The sequence below is a fragment of the Cetorhinus maximus genome, chromosome 38 (genome assembly GCF_964194155.1).
Source record: "Cetorhinus maximus chromosome 38, sCetMax3.hap1.1, whole genome shotgun sequence".
NCBI lineage: Eukaryota > Metazoa > Chordata > Chondrichthyes > Lamniformes > Cetorhinidae > Cetorhinus > Cetorhinus maximus.
In genome coordinates, this window is record NC_135916.1 from 1,284,457 (window position 1) to 1,305,969 (window position 21,513).

The following is a 21,513-nucleotide window of genomic DNA, read 5'->3' on the forward strand; positions in this document are numbered from 1 at the left end:
CCACCTTCAGAGATCTAGGGACACACACGCCAAGGTCCCTTTGTTCCTCAGATCTTCCTAGTGTCATGCCGTTCATTGAATACTTCCTTGTCAAATTACTCCTTCCATAGTGTATCACCTCACAGTTTTCAGGGTAAAACTCCATCTGCCACTTATCTGCCACTTGACCATCCCGTCTATATCTTCCTGTAGCCCAACCCACTCAACCTCGCCGTTAAACACCAATTTGCGAATGAGACCATCTACGGCTCCCATGCCTCAGAGAGCTAAACGTTCGCTGAGTTTACAATCGACAATATTCTTCATAAAAGGGCGCAAAGTACGATAAAGAGGAGGAATTCACGCCTGAGAGATTCACATTATTGACCGTTGTTGCCTGTAAACATGTACATCTGAACATTGTGTAAGAGAGTGTTGGAACTGGGCGGGCGAGTCAGAGGAATGAAACTGTGTTTCCGTGTCCGTTCTGATCATGAGATTTCCGAGTTCTGCTTGCCTAAACTAAAAATATTTTATATTCAAAAGTTCCCTCTTTTCCCCAGCTTGACGCCAAAGTGAGATTTAAAGACAATTTCTTTGTTGTTATCTAGATTTCAGTCGATAAGTAGAGGACATGTCAGAGATCGGGTGAAGGAGCCGCAGTAAATCCGGTTTTAATCGAAACTCGAGTCTTCAGTTCGCGTCAAATCTTTTCAACAGCGAACATTACAATGTCAGAGATAAGAAGGATTCAGTCTGGGACACTGGAGAGCCGGAATTTCCATGGAATTGGGGAGTTTGTGAGGAGAGAAAAACACAGAGAGGCAGCAGCAGCCTGGAGCTGACAGCAGCCTGTCTCCGCCCCGTCCGCTCGCTGCCTTTAAGTTGCTCAGTGCCGCCACCAGCGGCTTCATTTCTGAGCCCGTTCAGATCGACAGAGACACTTTTGTGCAGCGTCCCGGAACATGACCGATACTGCAGCCGCCGAAACGGCTCCTCCAGCCGCTCCCGCCGCCCAGGTCAAGACTCCCAAGAAGAAGAAGAAGGCGGCTCCCCGGAGCGGTGCAGCCGGTCCCAAGCTGGGCGAGCAGATCCTCAAGGTTGTGGCGGATTGCAGCGATCGCAAGGGGATGTCGCTGCCCGCGATCAAGAAGGCGCTGCGCGGCAAAGGGCTGGATGTCGAGAAACTCGGCTCCCAGATCAAGCAAAGCGTCAAGAGGAATGTGAAGAATGGCTTCCTGGTTCAGGTCAAGGGCACGGGCGCCTCGGGCTCCTTCAAAGTCCCTAAGAACACAACCCCGGGGAAAGTGGGAAAGAAGGCGAAGGCAGCAGCTGGCAAGAAATCTCCAGTGAAGAAAGCGGCAGCCAAGAAGGTGACAGCAAAGAAAGCAGCGGCCAAGAAGACTCCAGTCAAGAAAGCAACGGCCAAGAAGACTCCAGTCAAGAAAGCAGCGGCCAAGAAATCCCCAGCGAAGAAAGCAGCGGCCAAGAAACCAGCCAAGAAGGCGGCAACTCCCAAAAAGCCGGTGAAGAAAGCAGCCCCCAAGAAAAAGTCTCCGGCCAAGAAGGTGACGGGCGTCAAAAAAGTGGTGATCGGGAGGGCCAAGCCCAAAACGAGATAAGCAAAGACAGGAAAGAAGGGAAAGATCCCGAGCAAATTGTAAACCTCTAAACCCAAAGGCTCTTTTCAGAGCCACCCACATTTCACATGAAAGAGCTGATCCCCTGATCATTTGATCCCTGTCTCGGGGCTGGGAGCTGATTTCAGATGGAAATGTTTCTTTATCCTCCCATGTAAATCCTATTTTCCCGCTCACTCACTGACACACTCTCCACCCGTCCCCTCCCGCACTGTGCAATAAGACACAGGGATATCCTTACAGCTCCCTATGTGTCTGAGTGCATTCAATGTTTATCTTCGTTCCTTTATTCACATTTTCAGGGTCTGCAATGGAGTGATAATGGAGTAAAACCCCGTCTCACAACTAATAACCATACCTTTATATTTTCTCTAATTCTGTTGGATGAGGTGTCAAGCGAATTTCCCAATCCCATTTGGGGGTGTGGAAGGAAGGGTGAGGCTTGAGTCTAGAGATTTGTGTGTATAGAATATTACAAGGATTGAAATAGAAGCAAAAACAAAAACAAAAATACCTGGAAAAACTCAGCAGGTCTGACAGCATGGGCGGAGAGGAACACAGTTTACGTTTCGAGTCCTCATGACCCTTCAACAGAACTAAGTAAAAGTAGAAAAGGGGTGAAATATAAGCTGGTTTAAGGGACGGGGGTGGGACAAGAAGAGTTAGGTAGAGGGCCAGTGATACGTGGAGATAACCAAATGATGTCCCAGACAACAGGACAAAGAGGTGTTGAAGGTGGTGATATTATCTAAAGGAATGTGCTAATTAAGGGTAGAAAGCAGGACAAGCAAGGTGCAGATTGCCCTAGTGGGGGTGGGGGTGGAGTGAACGAATCGAAACAGGCTAAAAGGTAGAGATAAAACAATGGATATAAATACATTTAAGAATATTGGAAATATGTGGGGAAAGAAAAATCTATATACATTATTGGATAAATAAATGCGTTTATGGCAGGCAGGAGGAGGAGCTGATTTACCAAAGACCTTGTTCTGACTGGTACTCAGTGTCTCCCGCCCCGTCTCTCTCACACACACACACACACACTCTGTCTCTCTCTCTCTCTCCCTTCCTCAGTCAGGTCGGGGCGGGCTGTATAAAAGCGGAACGTGAAGCCGCTCCCCACTCATTCAGCAGCGATTTGACTGAAGCAGCATCATGTCTGGCAGAGGGAAAGGAGGCAAAGGACTGGGGAAAGGCGGAGCAAAGCGGCACCGCAAAGTGCTTCGCGATAACATCCAGGGCATCACCAAACCAGCCATCCGCCGCCTGGCTCGCCGTGGCGGTGTCAAGCGCATTTCGGGCCTGATCTACGAGGAGACCCGCGGGGTGCTGAAGGTTTTCTTGGAGAATGTGATCAGGGATGCTGTCACCTACACCGAGCACGCCAAGCGCAAGACGGTCACCGCCATGGATGTGGTGTACGCTCTGAAACGCCAGGGCCGCACTCTCTATGGATTCGGCGGCTGAACAAATCGACCCGACTCTCTAACAAAACCCAAAGGCTCTTCTAAGAGCCGCCCACAACCTCACATTGAGAGCAGTGACCTCAGAGCAGGAGAGGAAAAGCGATATGTACTCTTATATAAACACAGCGTATCCATCTGCGCATTCTCCATTAACAATATAATCGTGAGTCACACAAAATTCATGGTTTAATTTAGTTCGGTTTTCAGGAATTCGCTTCCTTTATACTTGCCGAATCTCGATTCAAAGCTTGACTGAGGAACACGACAGCTCCCAAACTAACACCGAGTTCACAAGATAAATGCCATCATTTATTACACTTTAATCAGGAGTAACTATTTTGAGACACATCATTCTCGCTTCTTCGCCCCATTATCACCCTGTCTTCTTTCTTCGCCATCTGTTCCTGGGTCGTTGAGACATGACAGGGTCTGGGAGGTACCAGTATACCAGCTTTAAATGGATCAGCCTGTATCCATGCTGCATGTTGTCTGGTTCCTGGGAGCACTGAACAGATTTATTCTGGCCTGTATCAGGGCGATCAATGAAATAACCCAAATTTAAACGGGAATGTAAGGCGAATATTGAGAGGCTGATTGAAAAATCTGACTACACTTAATCACCTCGATTCTGCAACCCAGGACGGACTGAAGGGTGATGTGGAAGATCTGATTTTGGTGCATGGTTTGGACTGCGAAGATGCATTTACGCACATTGTGGAAGATAGTTCAAATATGTAAACTTAGATATTAACTTGATTTACAGAATGGGTGCGCAATCCGCCCACCCACATCGCCTCCCCCAGCCATAAAACACTAGAAACAAGAGCCAAGCCATTCTCTCTATAACATCTATAGGGCTTTGACCTGAATAAACCGATAATGTTGATCAGTTTTAAATGTGAGACCCAAAATTTCGCCCATCAATAGGAGTTTGATTCCAGCCTGCTGTAAGCCGATCAGGGAATGAAGGAGAATTTAGTCCGTGTTCGAAAGCAGGAAGTCGGAGCGGGGACCGAAATGGGACTCGCAAACATTCAGACCTTGTGATATTTGTCCATTCAGATTGATTTTATCTGTCTTCAAACTAGGTTTATTTTATTGTCAGTTACTCGTTCCTCTGAAATTGGCGGGCAATTTGAAATTGATGAACTGTCAGTTTCTGCTCCACCAATCAGGGCCCAGGAATCCATGCAGCCCGCTGCTCTTTTCAAATTTCTCGGCGGGATTGCGCTGCATCCAATCAGGACAGGAGGGAGGTGACGGACATGTCTTAAATAGACAGACACAGAGCGGCTTGATCATTCTCAGAGTCTGTGTTCCACAGCGTTTGTTATCATGGCCAGGACCAAGCAGACAGCGCGCAAGTCGACCGGAGGGAAAGCTCCCCGCAAGCAGCTGGCTACCAAAGCTGCCCGCAAGAGCGCTCCAGCCACGGGCGGCGTCAAGAAGCCCCATCGCTACAGGCCCGGCACTGTGGCTCTGCGGGAGATCCGCCGCTACCAGAAATCCACCGAGCTGCTGATCCGCAAACTGCCCTTCCAGCGCCTGGTGCGAGAGATCGCTCAGGACTTCAAGACCGACCTGCGCTTCCAGAGCTCGGCCGTCATGGCCCTGCAGGAGGCCAGCGAGGCTTACCTGGTGGGGCTCTTTGAGGACACCAACCTGTGCGCCATCCACGCCAAGCGAGTCACCATCATGCCCAAGGACATCCAGCTGGCCCGCCGTATCCGCGGGGAGCGCGCCTAGACTCACCCTACCCGACTCAAGACTTACACCGAGAACCACAAAGGCTCTTTTAAGAGCCAACAAGTCGGTCAGAGAAAGAGCTGCGATCCCTTGTTAAAAACTCCAGCACCTAAAACCCTCAAACCTACAATTTATTTTCTTTCCTTCTGTTTACCCGTTTCCCTCCCTCTGATGCATTTGGGGTTATGAGGTGATTCCGTTTATATTTGTTTGTAATTTTACATCATTTAATTGGAAATGGGATGATTTAATTATTCAAGAATTTTTCCCTGAACATTGGCAGTTGGTCATATATAGATGCAGCACAGACTCGTCATGTCTGGAAAAGGCAACAGCGCCAGCGTCTCGTTGTAACCAGCGCTTTCACAGATCGCATTAGAAATATAATGTCATTCGAATCGATAGGGATGTTATCGCACATGCGGATAGACAACAGGTCGCCCCTTTCACTGATTAAGTGAGTGGCTCTGAAAAGAGCCTTTGGGTTCTCAGTTTAAAGAATGGTCGCTTCACTTGGTCTTGGTGGCTGCAGAGGCGCCGCTTTTCTTGGGCAGCAGCACGGCCTGGATATTAGGCAGCACCCCGCCCTGAGCGATGGTCACCCCTCCCAGCAGCTTGTTGAGCTCCTCGTCGTTGCGGACGGCCAGCTGCAGGTGCCTGGGGATGATGCGGGTCTTCTTGTTGTCCCGGGCCGCGTTGCCGGCCAGCTCGAGGATTTCAGCCGTCAGATACTCCAGCACGGCGGCCAGATAGACCGGGGCTCCGGCACCCACACGCTCAGCGTAGTTCCCCTTCCTCAGCAGCCTGTGAACGCGGCCCACCGGGAACTGCAGTCCGGCCCGGGAGGAGCGAGACCTGGCCTTGGACCGAACTTTCCCACCGGTCTTTCCTCTTCCAGACATGGTAACAATCTCACAAGCACTTTCACAGAGAATGCTGATATCCGCCTTCTTTCAGTTCTCTTATACCCTCAGGAGGAATGGTGGTGCGCTCAGAGCTGATTGGTCAATTATATTATAGCTCATAATATTCTTCATGTTACCAATTAGATTTCTGCCTGACTCACCAATGCGGGCAAGCAACGTATGAAGTCGGAAGTTAAGGGCGCCAAATCATCAGTTAAACAAACGATTATATATTTCAAACTGGAAAAAACAGACAAAAAATTAATCGAAGGAAATATCGCACAGAAATCGTCTTAGCTAAACAAAGGACAATTCCTATACAAATCGTTCTAATGCTTAACATTAAAGCAGTTCTCTTACAGAATGTTAGAAGGTTTCTCGCTCTCGTTTCCTCGTCTACAGTTTACCCGTAACTATCAGTTTCTGGTTTTACCTGTGGACAAGAGGACAATAAAGGAACCAATTTTCCAGAATCCAAACTTATGTTTTTTTCATGTTCGTGAGTGTCAAAAGCGGAGTGCACATTTTTTGGCGTAAATTTGCCAGTATTGAAACAGAGGCTTCCCACACCGCCAGGGCTGATACGGAATGAATTGATCAAATCAACTTTTATAATGCTGGGGAGGGATAGCATCTTTGAGGGTTCAAAGATAGACTCTGCTTGATTACATTTATACAACAAGGCAGGGTCTACCCTGAAGCAGCAAACATACATTGTATTCCAATCCAGCAATAAAAATGAAAATCCTCTGCAGGCTATGTGATTCTGGGATTAAGCCTAATCATCATTATTTGTTACTTAAATGTAGTTTTCGCTCCCTGAAGCTTTTCTTCCGAAATTGACATCAACGATATATGTTTTTGTTTTTGTCTCTGTAACATTCAGTTTTAAGTCAGTTTGGATTTTATCTGGTGCATGTCAATCCCTGGAGAAAATTTTATATTTCATTCGACATATATTGCTGCCACCATAAGATTATGCTTCTATTCTCATTTTAATCCCGACATTATCTGTTAAACCCTGCTATGGGTGCATGGAATATCTGTCTGTTCATGATAAATAAATGGGAACTTTAATCTGAAATGTATAATTTTCTAAAAAAATAAAGCAGCGTAAAAACAGGGAATTACAGACTGATTAGCCACCATCAGTGGTAGACTTAATACGAGAGTCCACTCTGTGATAATAAGAGACTTTGAAAATGTCAAATGGATTGGAGAAAGATAGCATGCGTTTATGAAAGGGAAATCATGTTTGACAAACCTATTGTAGCTTTTTTGGGAATTAAATTGCAAAGTAGATAAGGGAAAACCAGATGATGTGGTCTATTTAGATTTTCAGAAAGCTTTTGTTAAATGCCCACTTAACTGGTTTGTGTACCAAATTGAAGTGCATGGGATGGGGGTTTGGATTGGCATGTACTGAGAAAGGATTAGTAAACAGGATAAAGAGAGCAGGAATAAATCAGTCTTTTTGAGAATGGCAGAAGTTGACAAGTGGTGTGCCACAGGGATCAGTGTTTGGGTCCCAGTATTCAGAATAGACAAGAATGATTGTGATGAAGGAAGCAAAGATAATATTTCCAAGGTTGCTGATGACACAAATCTAGGAGGGAATGTGAGAGATGAGGAGGAAGTTAAAATTGCCCAAGGAGATTTAGATAACTTGAGTGAGTGGGAAAAAAACATGGCAGATGGAGTATAAAGTGGCTAGATGTGAATTCATCCACTTTGGTACGAAAAACAGAATGGCAGAGTATTATTTAAATAGTGATAGGTTGGGAAATGTTGATTTACGAAGAGACCTGCGTGCAGCACATGATCACCAGGCTGATTCATGGGCTGGCAGGATTGTCACATGAGGGGAGAATGGGCCGATTCGGACTGTATACACTCAGTGATTGTAGAATGAGAGGGCAAGTATTTGAAATACATGAAATAGTGACAGCGCTGGTCAGGCTGGGTGCAGGGATGATGTTTCCTCTGGCTGAAAGGCCTAGCACATGTGTTCAATCTCAGGATACGTTGTAGTCCATTTCGGGCTGTGTTGAGGACAAAGTTGTTGACTCATAGGGTGGTGAACATGTGATTGAGTTGCATTCATTTTGTAACCTCCAGTATCTTGTATGTGAACGTATATATAATTCCCTCCATGTATCCGTGATGTTTGCAAGAGTGGAACTAACTCTATTTTTAATATTTTAATGTGCTATCTCCAAAAGTGAGATTTCGTTCGAATCACTCAAAATCTGGAACCAAATGTGAAGTTCCAATTGATATTCATATAGTCAACTGCTACAAGTATGTTTTCCTTGTGTGTCGATTGGTGACATATTGCCTGACTGTAGATTTGGCCCTGTAACATTCGGATTTTCCTCATTGTTATGTTTTTAGTGTATGTTTGTGGTTTTATCCCTGTATTTCATTCACTGGTACTTTGCATCAGATGGGGATAATTCATTGCTTCTCAGCGTCTTGTATAATCTGTGAGTTTGGCCATGGTTCTATAACTGTCAGTCTCTCAAACTGAATGTGAGTGTGTAATAATTCAGTCTTTAAGAGCAACTAGCTGACAATGAGTGTGTGATTCATTCCACTGAACTGTGCATCTGGTTTGTATGGGTATGTTCCACTCCCTGCGTATCTCTCATTGTCCTTTACAGTGCATGATTTGGGGATTAAATTGAACATGACAGTTTCCAATAGACGATGTGATTGTGGGGTTATTTCTGTATTTTTATGGTTTCAGCTATTCTATTTGAATGAGATCTTTTCTGTCTCATTCAGATTCAGGTAGTGTAGTGAGTGTGGGATTTATTATAAAGCTTTCAGACTTGGAAATTTGGGTGATTAACATCTGCATCATGGATTTTTGCTCCCCAGGCACAGTGTATGTGGGGATAATTATGTAGTTGCCGTTCTCTGGTATGCTTTGAATTTATTTTTGTTCTTATAGCTGTATTTGATCTATGTTTGAATGTGTGAGTAATTTTGCACCTGAGAATTCTGCCCATCTAAGTATATACAACTTCTCTCTCCCCCCGCCCCCCCACCTTAAACCAGCTTATATTTCACCTTTCTCCTAACTATGCTTCAGTTCTGCCGAAGGGTCGTTAAGACTCGAAACGTTAACTGATTTCTTCTCCACCGATGCTGCCAGACCTGCTGAGTTTTTCCAGGTAATTCTGTTTTTGTTTTGGATTTCCAGCATCCGCAGTAGCTTTTAGCTTTTTGTTTTTAAGTAGGTATATTATTCAATCTGTATCTGTTTTTCTCCACTGTTGCAGGTAAGTGTGAGATAAGACTATATCTGGACTTTTAATGAAACGTGTTGGAATATATTTTTATGAATCCCTCAACATAGCAGTATTTGTTAACCTTTGGTTTAACCTATAACATTGGCTTCATGTGTTTTGTAGTCACAGGTTATATTCAATAGTTGCCTGGGATTTGTGGAATCACATTTGATTTTTAGCTCTGTGAAAACAATTGTGAATATTTAATCAGATACACAGCCTCATATGTAATTTGTTCATTTTGTATAAAGGGATTGCTGTTGAATCTTTACTGATGCTGCCATTTTTGGTGTGAAATATATAGATATGTCTAAATTCTAAGGGACGGTGCTGCAATTTATTCTGTCCCTTCCAATCAGTTATTTCTTGTCTAATGAGGCTCAGAATAATTAATTAATTTCTGACCAACGCAACACAATATAATTAAATCTGATATTTGGTGTGTTTTCTGTGAACATTTTGATTGATGTATGCTCCTCTCATCTAGGTTACTGGAAATAAAAACAAACAACAACAATAAAATCAGACTCTCCTGCTCAGTTTGTATCTTGCATTGAAAAGTTGTCACTTCCCTTTGAAACAGTGTGGGAATGAACAATTAATTGGTTGTGACTGTGGACATAATGACCTGGAAGTTTCTCTGCTCTCAGTGAATGGTCCTGTACCTAGCTAGTGTTGCAGCTAGCTCACTTTTTAACCTTGTTCATTTTGTGACTTTTGAAGTTGTCACTATTATCTACCTTTGTCACTAACATCATCATGCAGCAGGAATACCCATAGCACAGCTTGTGAGCTAAGATTTGTTTGTCTCTTTTCATGTTGTACCTTTCAACCATTATTCATTCCTGATATTTCGACTGCAGATTGATTTATTAATTTGGAGGCCTGTACTATTATTTCAGTAATTTTTCCATGTAGAAATATGAAGGTGAGTTTCACTTTTGGAACACATGGATGAAAATAGTATTTTGCCATTTTTATTTGAACAGTGATATCCTTCTTTGCTGGACCACTCCTCTGATTGCATTGACAATCACTGGGATGCATTTAAGTATTTTATTCTGTATCTATTGTTTTCTGAGATGAAAAGGTGAAAGCTTTGTAACTGTCAATCTTTAAGTCTCATAACAATGCACATGTCGAATTTTGTTTTGTCTGATTTTTCTCATAAATAGTTAAATGCCAGGTTTGTTGTCATCTAAGGCTGTGTTTCTGTCTCCATCTGCCAGTTTTTTTTATGAGTGTGAGTTTTAAACTGTCGGGTGTGCTTTCACATATGTGAGTATGATTTCCGTTTCTTAATCTGCTGCTGTATTTATCAGTTTCTGGGATTCTTAATGTGACTGTGACTCAGTAACTTTCAGGTTCTGGTAAGTGATTGCTGGTGTTAGAATGTCCATGTGAATGTCTTGTTGTTTTACTTTCTAGCACTTCCTTACTTGCTATTGAGCTTTTTTCCCTCAGTCTCTCCATTAGTTTGTGGCATGTGAATGTGAGTGCTATTCTGTATCTGTCAATAACTGCATTGTGAGCGTGAGTCATAATTGCAATTGCCAGTTTTAGGTATGTGTCTGGAATGCAAATGTGAATTTTACACTGCAGTTCTCACTTTTGAATGTCTGAATGTATGTTTGAGATTACTTCACTGACTTTGACAATGTAACTATGATTATTCTCAGTACATTTTCTATGAGTATAGCCTACATTCTTTATCTATTAGTGTCTTATCAGCAAATGTAAGACTTATTGAAAATCTGTCAGTATTATAGTATTGTCATTGTGCGATTGATGATGTGGCTGTGCATGCCTGCTTTTATCTGTGTTTGGGTCTGTGTGAGAGACAGAGAGAGAGAGCATGTCTGAAGATGTGTGTGTGTGTGTGTGTGTGTGTGTTCATGGTGTTTTTTTTGTGTTTTCGTTCCTTCTGTCTCTCTAATGTGTTTATGGACTTATCTTTTTATTTGTCATTGTTCAATATAGAAATGTGCATGTTGATTGGTACTCATAATTATCTGGCATGATGGCATGGATTCATTCTGTACATGTCCAATTCTTCCCTTTTCAATTTTGATAGTCTTGGCTGTAAGCAGTAACTGTTAGGTTTGGTGTATGTAAGTTTGCATTTTATCAGTAGTTGACCTTTTCAGATATGAGACTGCGGTATTCAATCTACCCGCTCATTTCCAGTTTGTGTTGTGAGCATGTCTTTTACTTTGTTAAAGTGAACATGTAGTTTCTGAGACTCTGCATTTACAGTGAATCTGTTGTATGAATGCCGATTTTAGTCTGTACCAATTTGATTCAGTTTCTTGTTTTATTTTCGGTGCTCAAATCTCTGTTTTACAAGTGATATATTCCATTCTGCTTGTGTCAATTTTTGATGAACTGAACAATAGTTTTTGTGAGATTCTGTTGATATTTTGTGTCTGAATATGGGATTTCCTTTGTACATGTCAGATTTTAGCATGAAGGAATGTTTATCAACTGCAACTAAGCAAAGCCAAAATATTCTCGGCTGGATGTTGGAAACCTCAAAAAAAGGGAAGAAAATTGCTGAGAATACTGAGCAGGATTGTCAACATCTGTGGAGAAAAAGCTGAACTGCCCGTTATCTGAAATTCCTGATGTGATGGAAGGTCATTTGCCTGTAATGTTCACCCTCAATCTTTCTAAACAGTTGTTGCCGTCCCTGCTGAATATTTCCAGCATTGTCGGTGTTTTTTCCTCCCCCTGTCTGTGTTAATTCCCAGCTGGTAAATATCACTCTGCACCTGACAGAGTCTGATACTTACATTTCACTTTTATTCTGACAGAATCTCCAAGTGTATTTTCCTCTGTGACTCTCATTTATGTGTGTGTCTGAATCATTGTCGATTTTACGGTGAGCCTGTTAGCCGACAATATTTATGAATGATGGCCACCTTTCAGTTTTCCATTTAGTATGAAAGCATGAACCTATTTTCCATGTCCCTCTCGGTTTATGGAATGGACTGATTTGTTTTGATCAGCAACTTAAAGTTTTTAATGCATGTTCATGTGTGTTTTTACAGTAGCCATCAAGATCAGCGATGTGTGTAGCCATGCTTCTCCTATTTTGAAAAGGCTTATAGAAAATTTGGTTTTATTCTGCATCTCTATGTCCCTGGAATGTGTCTGTGGTTTTACAATGTAATTGTCTGTCTCTGTTATGGGAATGCAGGATAGTTCCGTGTCGGTCAGACTCTCCTCTGAGAGTGGTGTTATGTTATTCCCTGCTTTGTGAGTTAAGTTTTAACCATTTTTTGTTTGTAGTGATCTGTCGAAGTGAGTGTTTGTGACAATATTCCTCTGGCATGTCTATGCACGCCTCCATTAACAAAAATATACTCTATCTTGATTTCTGATATTGAATAAGATTTTTGGAATGGAATTTAACTTGTTGCTTTGCGAGAACTTTGCATGTATTCATGAATAATTCTGCAAACATTAATTGTCTGATATTTAAGTTGTAGCTAATGATCTACTCTTGTGACATGAATGGACTGCCCTTCAATCTGATAATGTTTGCGATTTTGGACTGAAATTGGTGCTGTTGTGCTTTCTTCTAAGAATCGAATACAGTGACAAAGATACAAGTTTAGGATTGTTTATTAAAGGGAACAACAGGGAGGGTCTGCTCCCTTTGAATGCCTAAAACAGAACTCTACTGATTACAGGATAACAATCTTTTTTAAACACTAAACCGTTCACGTACACATTACACTATTCTAATTCCAATCTTGGCAGTACATAATCACATGACAATCAGATGCCGCCAGTCCGCGGAACATACATTTACTTTCCCAAGCAGGGCCTCTTCATCTCGTTCTAGCCTGGCTCTATCCCTGATACTCTTTGTCATTACACTGATGTGTTTATCTTCATCCCTCTTCTATCTCCTAACCAGTTAATCCCTTATGATCCCAAAGGTCTCCCTAGAGAGAGCTGCTGATACCAGCCCTTATGGTGTACAAGGTTTCACTGGAGAATTTTGCTGACCTTTGGTTTCACTAAAAACATAGAAATCGCTGCTTACCTCTTACAGTGGGTCTACCATTCAGCAGTACCGAGTAGCAGTGTTTTGTGGGGAATATAATTCAGTCTCCCCTGTGTGTTAGCCTACTGGATTGATCATGTGTATCAGGGTTTGAGTTCAATTCGAGTCTGACTATTTCTGCTCTGGGTGATGGTCACAGTGATGTTCTGTCTGTATCTGTGCACTCTTGGAGTAGGATCGTACCTGCTGCCAGTTAGAAGGAGATAGCTGCACCTCTGTGTTGGCTGGTGGAACTTGAGATTGAAACTGACCCCTTCATTAACCTGCCAGAGAGGAAGAAAGATATCTCCAGTAAGGCAAAATCAGCTGAGGTCAGTAAAAGGCAATAGATCAATGTAATATTTCAACTGATAATCAATTTCAAAAATACTGTACATATCATGGCGGACAACGAAAAAACTACAGTGTCTGATTCCACTTCTAACTATTGAGTGAGATTCAGAAACAACCCGCATCTGCACTGCTCCAAGTGTGTCACTACGCGGGCCCAGAGATATTGGTACAGGACAGATTTCAATTTCCAGCTCCCTTTGTAAGAACCGCCAACTCAATCTAACTGTGGAAGGTACAATGTTTCTTTGAGACGCCTCAGCTGAACAGCTGGTGCCTGCAACACGTGTCGTTAACATTACTGCTCCACTCCTTACTCTCCGTCTGTTTCCACGATTCACTGTCCAAAAGCCAACATGTTGTGTGAATCAGCAGCTAAACTTGGAATATGCATTACAGGATTGAGGGGGGATATCCCAATAGTTTTCAATTGCAGCTTGCTCAGGTTCTGTCTCCCTCAGCAGGGCCACACACAGCCCCAGAAAGGCCTCTCCCCGACCACCAGCTCACTCCAAGTTCCGGAACACGTTCCCGCTCCGCTCCGCCTCTTACAAACAGCCCCCCGGTTCCCCCTGAACTTACCCCGAGTCAATGATGATTTCTGTGCCCACACTGACAAACCGGTGCCCTGCTGGAATCAGAACGCTGTTTACTCGCTTACCCGGGCCCCAGTATTTCCATTTCCGTCTGTTTGAAACAAAGGTCTTCCGCTCGCTGAGTGAAAGGACGTCAAGGGCAGTGGTTGGTGGGAAGGGAAGCGCGCATGCGCCCGACTAGTCACCGAGAAATTCCAAAACGCAGGGCTGCAATGCGCATGTGCTGTTGGAAACTAACTAAGAACAAAACCAGGTCATCTGGTCCTTCCCCATGTCAATTTCCTCAGCCTTGAGCATAGGAATTGGAATGTGGGGAACGGGCAGAGACGTTACGAGCAGGAGGGCCATCCCTGTATTAAATCCAAACTGGGCGTCTTTGCTGTTCATTCGACGGTCTCCGCAAATTAATCCACATGTCGAATAGGTCTGTTTGCTGTTATAGCTCAGAACTTAATATCAGATCGTAAAAGTCTCAGGTTAATATAATCAGATTGAAAATGTCAGTCACTGACTGTCGTATTCAACAATTTTAGTCGAAGATTTCCCGAGAGTTCCAGAGTTTATAGAATGTTATATTTCATTATTATTGCCTCAACACCACTCAGTTTCCTGGACTGTGGGACAGAAATGTATCTGCCTCTCCTCCAATGTTAATGAGAGATGAGGCCTGGTATTTCGCACCGCTGGGGGATCTATAAGCCTTATCGATCAGCTTCAGAATATTCAGTGTTTCAAAAAGAAAACCTCTCAATCTTCTAAACTCCAATGACGATTATTCCAACTTGATCATGATTTCCTCACCAGTCAACAACTGGAAGCTGCTCATGAACATTCCCTGAACTGTATCAAGGGATCGATATTATTCAGTTGTCCCCCATCCCTCTACTGCTGTTGATGTGCATGTTACTAATGTTACTGATAGGATTATATAAACTGATACTCACACTCCTCCCATGTGAGGTGAGGGACTGTCACTGTTCATTCTCCTCTCAGAAATTCAAGTATGACATTTCATTAGATTATCTCCAGTCAAACATCGAATTCTGCTCTGAAAAACTCTGTCACTGTCAGGAACGTGACGATGGGAGAAGTCATCGCAGCCACCGCGACTCAGGAGGGAATCGAGGAGGACCCACTGTCAAAGAATGGAATAGCCCCAAGCATTACATTGCTGTAGTGTTTCCATCCCTCCCTCATCCTCAAACCTAAAAAACAGAGAGAGGGGAAGAGGCAGTGTCTCCAGGAGTGCACCAAATCTGCGAGGGATACTCTTCTGAAAGTGGAATTTAAAGAAAAAGCAGCTGATTGCTGAGTAAATCCTGGGAGCAGACTCGGAGGGAGGAGAACTGAAGCGGTGATTGTAAACCTAGCTTACCTTGAGGATTCGCAGTCTTGTCTCTAGGGAGCAGACTCGGAGGGAGGAGCAGCAGAGTGGTGACCTCGGGGCACAGAGTAACTGAAGCCAAAACTGAAAAAGTGACGTCACATGAAAGCTGTGACCTGATTGGTTGGTAGGAAATCTGCACCAAATTTGAAAAAAAAAACACGGCAAAGCTAATTAATAAATTAATTGTCTAAGTACAGATGGCTGGGCAGGTGATGTGCTGTAGCTGTATGATGTGGGAGCTGGCAGATCCCAATGCGAGCCACAGTGACCACATCTGCAGCAAGTGTTGTTGCTGGAGGAATTCCGGCTCAGAATTGATGAGCTGGAGTCCGAGTTCTGGACACTGCGGCACCTTCGGGAGGGGGACAGTTACCTGGACGCTTTGTATCAGGAGGCGGTCTTACCTGGTAGATTAAGTACCTCAAATCCGGTCAGTGGTCAGGGTCAGCAGGGTGTGACTGCAATTGAGGCAGGTAGAGGGATCCTGTGTTCAGTAAGTGAGGACCCTCAGCTCTTGACCTTGTCCAACAGGTACGACGTACTTGCTCCCTGTATGGATGGGGAACAGGGCTGTAGGGAGGATGAGCCAGCTGACCACGGCACCGTGGCACAGGAGGCCATTCAAGAGGGGGGAGCACAGAGACAAGTGGTAGTTGTAGGGGATTCTATAATTAGGGGAATTGATAGATTCCTTTGTAAGCAGGATCGAGGGTCCCGCATTGTATGTTGCCTGCCCTGTGCCAGGATGAAGGACATCTCTGACCGGCTTGAAAGGATATTGGAGAGGGAGTGGGAGGATCCAGTTGTTGTGGTCCACGTCGTGACAAATAACATAGTTCAGACTAGGAAACAGGACCTGTTTGGGGATTATCAGGAACTAGGAACTAAATTAAAGAACAGGTCCTCAAGGGTTATAATCTCGGGATTACTACCCGAGCAACGTGCAATTTGGCATAGGGACACAAGAATAAGGGAAGTAAACACGTGGCTAAAGGAGTGGTGCGGGAAAGAGGGGTTCCATTTCGTGGGGCACTGGCATCAGTATTGGAACAGGAGGGATCTGTACCATTGGGACGGTCTCCACCTGAACCGATCTGGGACCAATGTTCTAGCGAAAAGCGTAAGTAGAGTATTCAACAGGACTTTAAACTAGAAAGTGGGGGGGGGGGAGGGAAGGGTAAAACTGCAAGAAATATGACTAATGGGAAACAGAGCAGCAGGTTAGCATGTGGGGTGGTGGATTCAACTTCATGGAAAATTATGAAAAAACTGAAAAGAAAGGAGAGCCCAGGAGAGGCTATTAAAGTCTCCAGAACACAAAATAGGACAGAGTGTTTGGAAAGGGCTAGGAATCTAACTTCAAGCACATCAGATAAAGGGACGACAATGAGAAAGGGGACGGGAAATACAGGACTGAAGGTGTTGTATCTGAATGCACACAGTATACGAAATAAGGTAAATGAGCTTGTGGCGCAGATTGAAATTGGCAGGTATGATCTGGTGGGCATTACGGAGATATGGCTGCAAGGGGATCAGGGCTGGGAGCTAAATATCCAAAGATATACAACCTATCGAAAAGATAGGCAGATTGGCAGAGGAGGTGGGGTTGCTTTGTTAGTAAGAAATGAAATTAAATCGATAGCAAGAAATGATGTAGGGTCAGAGGATGTAGAATCTGTGTGGTTAGAGTTGAGGAACCACAAAGGTAAAAAAAAACATAATGGGATTTATGTACAGGCCTCCGAACAGTAGTCAGGATGTGGGCCACAAGATACACCAGGAGATAGAAAAGGCGTGTAAGAAAGGCAAGTTTACAGTGATCATGGAGGATTTCAATATGCAGGTAGAATGGGAAAATCAGCTTGGTAGTGGATCCCAAGAAAAGGAATTTGTGGAATGTCTACACGATGGCTTTTTGGAGCAGCTTGTGGTGGAGCCCACTAGGGAACAGGCAATTCTAGATTTAGTGATGTGTAATGAGGCAGCTAAGGGAGCTAAAGGTGAAGGAACCCTTAGGAGGAAGTGACCATATTATGATAGAATTTACCCTGCAATTTGAGAGGAAAAAGCTGGAATCAGATGTAACGGTATTACAGTTGAATAAAGGCAACTACAGAGGCATGAGGGAGGAGCTGGCCAGAATTGACTGGGAGATAAGCCTAGCAGGAAAGACAGTGGAACATCAATGGTAGGAGTTTCTGGGAGTAATTTGGGAGAAAAAGCAAAAATTCATCCCTAGGAAGAAGAAGCATACTAAAGGGAGGACGAGGAAACCATGGCTGACAAGGGAAGTCCGGGACAGCATAAAAGCTGAAGAGAAAGCATACAATGCGACGAAGAGCAGTGGGAAACCAGGGGATTGGGAAGCCTACAAAGACCAACAGAGGACAACTAAAAAAGAAATAAGGAGGGAGAAGATTAAATATGAGGGTAAACAAACAGTAATATAAAAGAAGATTGCAAAAATTTTTTTTACATATATAAAGGGCAAGAGAGAGGCAAAAGTGGATATTGGGCCGCTGGAAAATGACGCTGGAGAAGGATTAGTGGGGAACAAAGAAATGGCGGAGGAACTGAATAGGTACTTTGCGACAGTCTTCACAGTGGAAGACACGAGTGACATGCCCAAAGTTCAAGAGAGTCGGGGGACAGAGGTGAGTATGGTGGCAATTAACAATAAGAAGGGGCTAGGAAAACTGAAAGGTCTGAAGGTGGATAAATGACCTGGACCAGATGGATTACACCCCAGAGTTCTGAAGGAGATAGCTGAAGAGATAGTGGAGGCGTTAGTGGTGATCTTTCAGTAATCACTGGACTCAGGGATGTTCCCAGAGGACTGGAAAATCGCTAATGTAACCCCCTTGTTTAAGAAGGGAGTGAGGCAAAAGTCGGGAAATTACAGGTTTAATAGCCTGACTTCGGTCATTGGTAAGATTTTAGAGTCCATTATTAAGGATGAGATTTCAGAATACTTGGAAGTGCATGGTAAAATCGGGCAAAGTCAGCATGGTTTCATCCAAGGGAGGTCATGCCTGACAAATCTGTTAGAATACTTTGAGGAGGTAACGAGTAGGTTAGACAAAGGAGAGCCAATGGATGTTATGTACTTGGACTTCCAGAAGGCCTTTGACAAGGTGCCACACAGGATGCTGATCAGTAAGATAAGAGCCCATGGTGTTAGAGGCAAGGTACTAGCATGGATAGAAGATTGGCTGTCTGGCAGAAGGCAGAGAATGGGCATAGGGGGGTCCACCCCAGGATGGCGGCCGGTGAGTAGTGGAGTTTTGGAGGGGTCAGTGTTGGGACCATAACTTATCACTTTATATATTAATGATCTAGTTGAAGGAACTGAGGGCATCCTGGCTAAGTTTGCAGATGATATAAAGATAGGTGGAGGGACAGGTAGTATTGAGGAGGCGGGGAGGTTGCAGAAGGATTTGGACAGGTTAGGAGAATGGGCAAAGAAGTGACAGATGGAATACAACGTGGGGAAGTGTGAGGTCATGCATTTTGGTAGGAAGAATAGAGGCATAGACTATTTTCTAAATGGGGAGAGAATTCAGAAATCTGGATTGCAAAGGGACTTGGGAGTGCTAGTCCAGGATTCCCTTAAGGTTAACTGCAGGTTGAGTCATTAGTTAGGAAGGCAAATGCAATGTTGGCATTTACTTCGAGAGGACTAGAATATAAAAGCAGGGATGTGGTGCTGAGGGTTTCTAAGGCTCTGGTCAGACCACATTTAGAATATTGTAAGCAATTTTGGGCCCCGTATCTCAGGAAGGATGTGCTGTCCCTGGAGAGGGTCCAGAGGAGGTTCATGAGGATGATCCCAGGAATGAAAAGCTCAACATATGAGGAACGTTTGAGGACTCTGGGTCAATACTCGATGGAGTTTAGAAGGATGAGGGGGGATCTGATTGAAACTTACAGAATACTGAAAGGCCTGGATAGAATTGACGTGGGGAAGATGTTTCCATTAGTAGGAGAGACTAGGACCCAAGGGCACAGCCTCAGAGTAAAGGGCAGACCTTTTAGAACAGAAATGATGAAAAACTTCTTTAGCCAGAGAGTGGTGAATCTATGGAATTCAATGCCACAGAAGGCTGTGGAGGCCAGGTCACTGAGTGCATTTAAGACCGAGATAGATAGGTTCTTCATTGGTAAGGGAATCAAAGGTTACGGGGAGAAGGTGGGAGTATGGGGTTGAGAAACTTATCAGCCATGATTTAATGCGGGGCAGACTCGATGGGCCGAATGGCCTAATTTCTGCTACTATGTCTTATGGTCTTATGATGCGCGAAAGTGCCTCCATACATAACTGGACTTCTCTGGGTGTTGAGATTGGGATAAAAGGCAATTGGTGAAATTGTGACGTCTCAGTTCAGGAGGAGCAACGTTAAAAGGGAAATCTAGAGCGACTGGGAGCAGATAATTTGTATTGTCACCAGAAATATAGATCTTGATGTGAGCTATTCAGACAATTACTTGAAATCATATATGATTGGCACTACCGCGGAATCTGCGAATCAGACTCTCTGCGGGTCCAATGCCTCAGAGTGTTTAATGTTAGCTGAATTCACAATCGACAGCAAATAAATAGAAACCGGAGCAAGGATCGAAAAGAGAAGGAAATCTCTACCGAGACATTCACAATTGTTCATCTTGTTGCCAATGAACCTTTAAATGTGAACATTGTGTAAGAGAGTGTTTGAAGTGGGCGGGCGAGTCAGAGGATTGAAACTGTGTTTGTGTGACCGTTCTGATCAGGACATTTCAGAGTCCCGCTTAGGTAAAATAAAAATAATTTCCAAAGAAATACACCCCCTGCTCCCCAGCTTGACGCCAAAGTGAGATTTCAAGACAATTTCTTTGTTGTTTTCTAGATTTCAGACTAAAAGTAGAGGACATGTCATCGATCGGGTGAAGGAGCCGCAGTTAATCGGGTTTAAATCGAAATTGGAGTCTTCAATTCGAGTGAAATATTTTCGACAGCGAACATTACAGTGTCAGAGATAAGAAGGATTCAGTCTGGGACACTGCAGAGCCGGAATTTCCATGGAATTGGGAAGTTTGTGAGGAGAGAAAAACACAGAGAGGCAGCAGCAGCCTGGAGCTGACAGCAGCCTGTCTCCGCCCCGTCCGCTCGCTGCCTTTAAGTTGCTCAGTGCCGCCACCAGCGGCTTCATTTCTCAGCCCGTTCACATTGACAGAGAAACTTTTGTGCAGAGTCCCGGAACATGACCGATACTGCAGCCGCCGAAACGGCTCCTCCAGCCGCTCCCGCCGCCCAGGTCAAGACTCCCAAGAAGAAGAAGAAGGCGGCTCCCCGGAGCAGTGCAGCCGGTCCCAAGCTGGGCGAGCAGATCCTCAAGGTTGTGGCGGATTGCAGCGATCGCAAGGGGATGTCGCTGCCCGCGATCAAGAAGGCGCTGCGCGGCAATGGGGTGGATGTGGAGAAACTCGGCTCCCAGATCAAGCAAAGCATCAAGAGGAATGTGAAGAATGGCTTCCTGGTTCAGGTCAAGGGCACGGGCGCCTCGGGCTCCTTCAAAGTCCCTAAGAACACAACCCCGGGGAAAGTGGGAAAGAAGGCGAAGGCAGCAGCTGGCAAGAAATCTCCAGTGAAGAAAGCGGCAGCCAAGAAGGTGACAGCAAAGAAAGCAACGGCCAAGAAGACTCCAGTCAAGAAAGCAACGGCCAAGAAATCTCCAGTCAAGAAAGCAGCGGCCAAGAAATCCCCAGCGAAGAAAGCAGCGGCCAAGAAAACAGCCAAGAAGGCGGCAACTCCCAAAAAGCCGGTGAAGAAAGCAGCCCCCAAGAAAAAGTCTCCGGCCAAGAAGGTGACGGGCGTCAAAAAAGTGGCGATAGGGAGGGCCAAGCCCAAAACGAGATAAGCAAAGACAGGAAAGAAGGGAAAGATCCCGAGCAAATTGTAAACCTCTGAACCCAAAGGCTCTTTTCAGAGCCACCCACATTTCACATGAAAGAGCTGATCCCCTGATCATTTGATCCCTGTCTCCGCGCCGTGAGCTGATTTCAGGTGGAAATGTTTTATTTTCCTGTAAATCCAGTATTCCCGCTGAATCACTGAAA

General features: G+C 44.4%; 5 protein-coding genes across 5 annotated transcripts; 4 read left to right on the forward strand and 1 right to left on the reverse strand.

The window, feature by feature from the left end:
* The first annotated feature begins 944 nt into the window (after positions 1-944).
* Positions 945-1,601, forward strand: LOC144672499 (histone H1-like). The gene has a single exon (XM_078534342.1). It carries the CDS (start codon positions 945-947, stop codon positions 1,599-1,601), a length of 657 nt encoding a protein of 218 aa, XP_078390468.1.
* A 1,173-nt stretch (positions 1,602-2,774) lies between these two features.
* LOC144672489 (histone H4) lies at positions 2,775-3,086 on the forward strand. The gene has a single exon (XM_078534332.1). The coding sequence runs from the start codon at positions 2,775-2,777 to the stop codon at positions 3,084-3,086; it is 312 nt and encodes a 103-aa protein (XP_078390458.1).
* A 1,334-nt stretch (positions 3,087-4,420) lies between these two features.
* LOC144672366 (histone H3) lies at positions 4,421-4,832 on the forward strand. The gene has a single exon (XM_078534211.1). The coding sequence runs from the start codon at positions 4,421-4,423 to the stop codon at positions 4,829-4,831; it is 411 nt and encodes a 136-aa protein (XP_078390337.1). The 3' UTR covers position 4,832.
* Positions 4,833-5,273: 441 nt separating this feature from the next.
* LOC144672468 (histone H2AX-like) lies at positions 5,274-5,733 on the reverse strand. The gene has a single exon (XM_078534311.1). It carries the CDS (start codon positions 5,731-5,733, stop codon positions 5,341-5,343), a length of 393 nt encoding a protein of 130 aa, XP_078390437.1. The 3' UTR covers positions 5,274-5,340.
* Positions 5,734-20,657: 14,924 nt separating this feature from the next.
* LOC144672449 (histone H1-like) lies at positions 20,658-21,314 on the forward strand. Its single transcript, XM_078534292.1, has one exon. It carries the CDS (start codon positions 20,658-20,660, stop codon positions 21,312-21,314), a length of 657 nt encoding a protein of 218 aa, XP_078390418.1.
* The last annotated feature ends 199 nt before the right edge of the window (positions 21,315-21,513 follow it).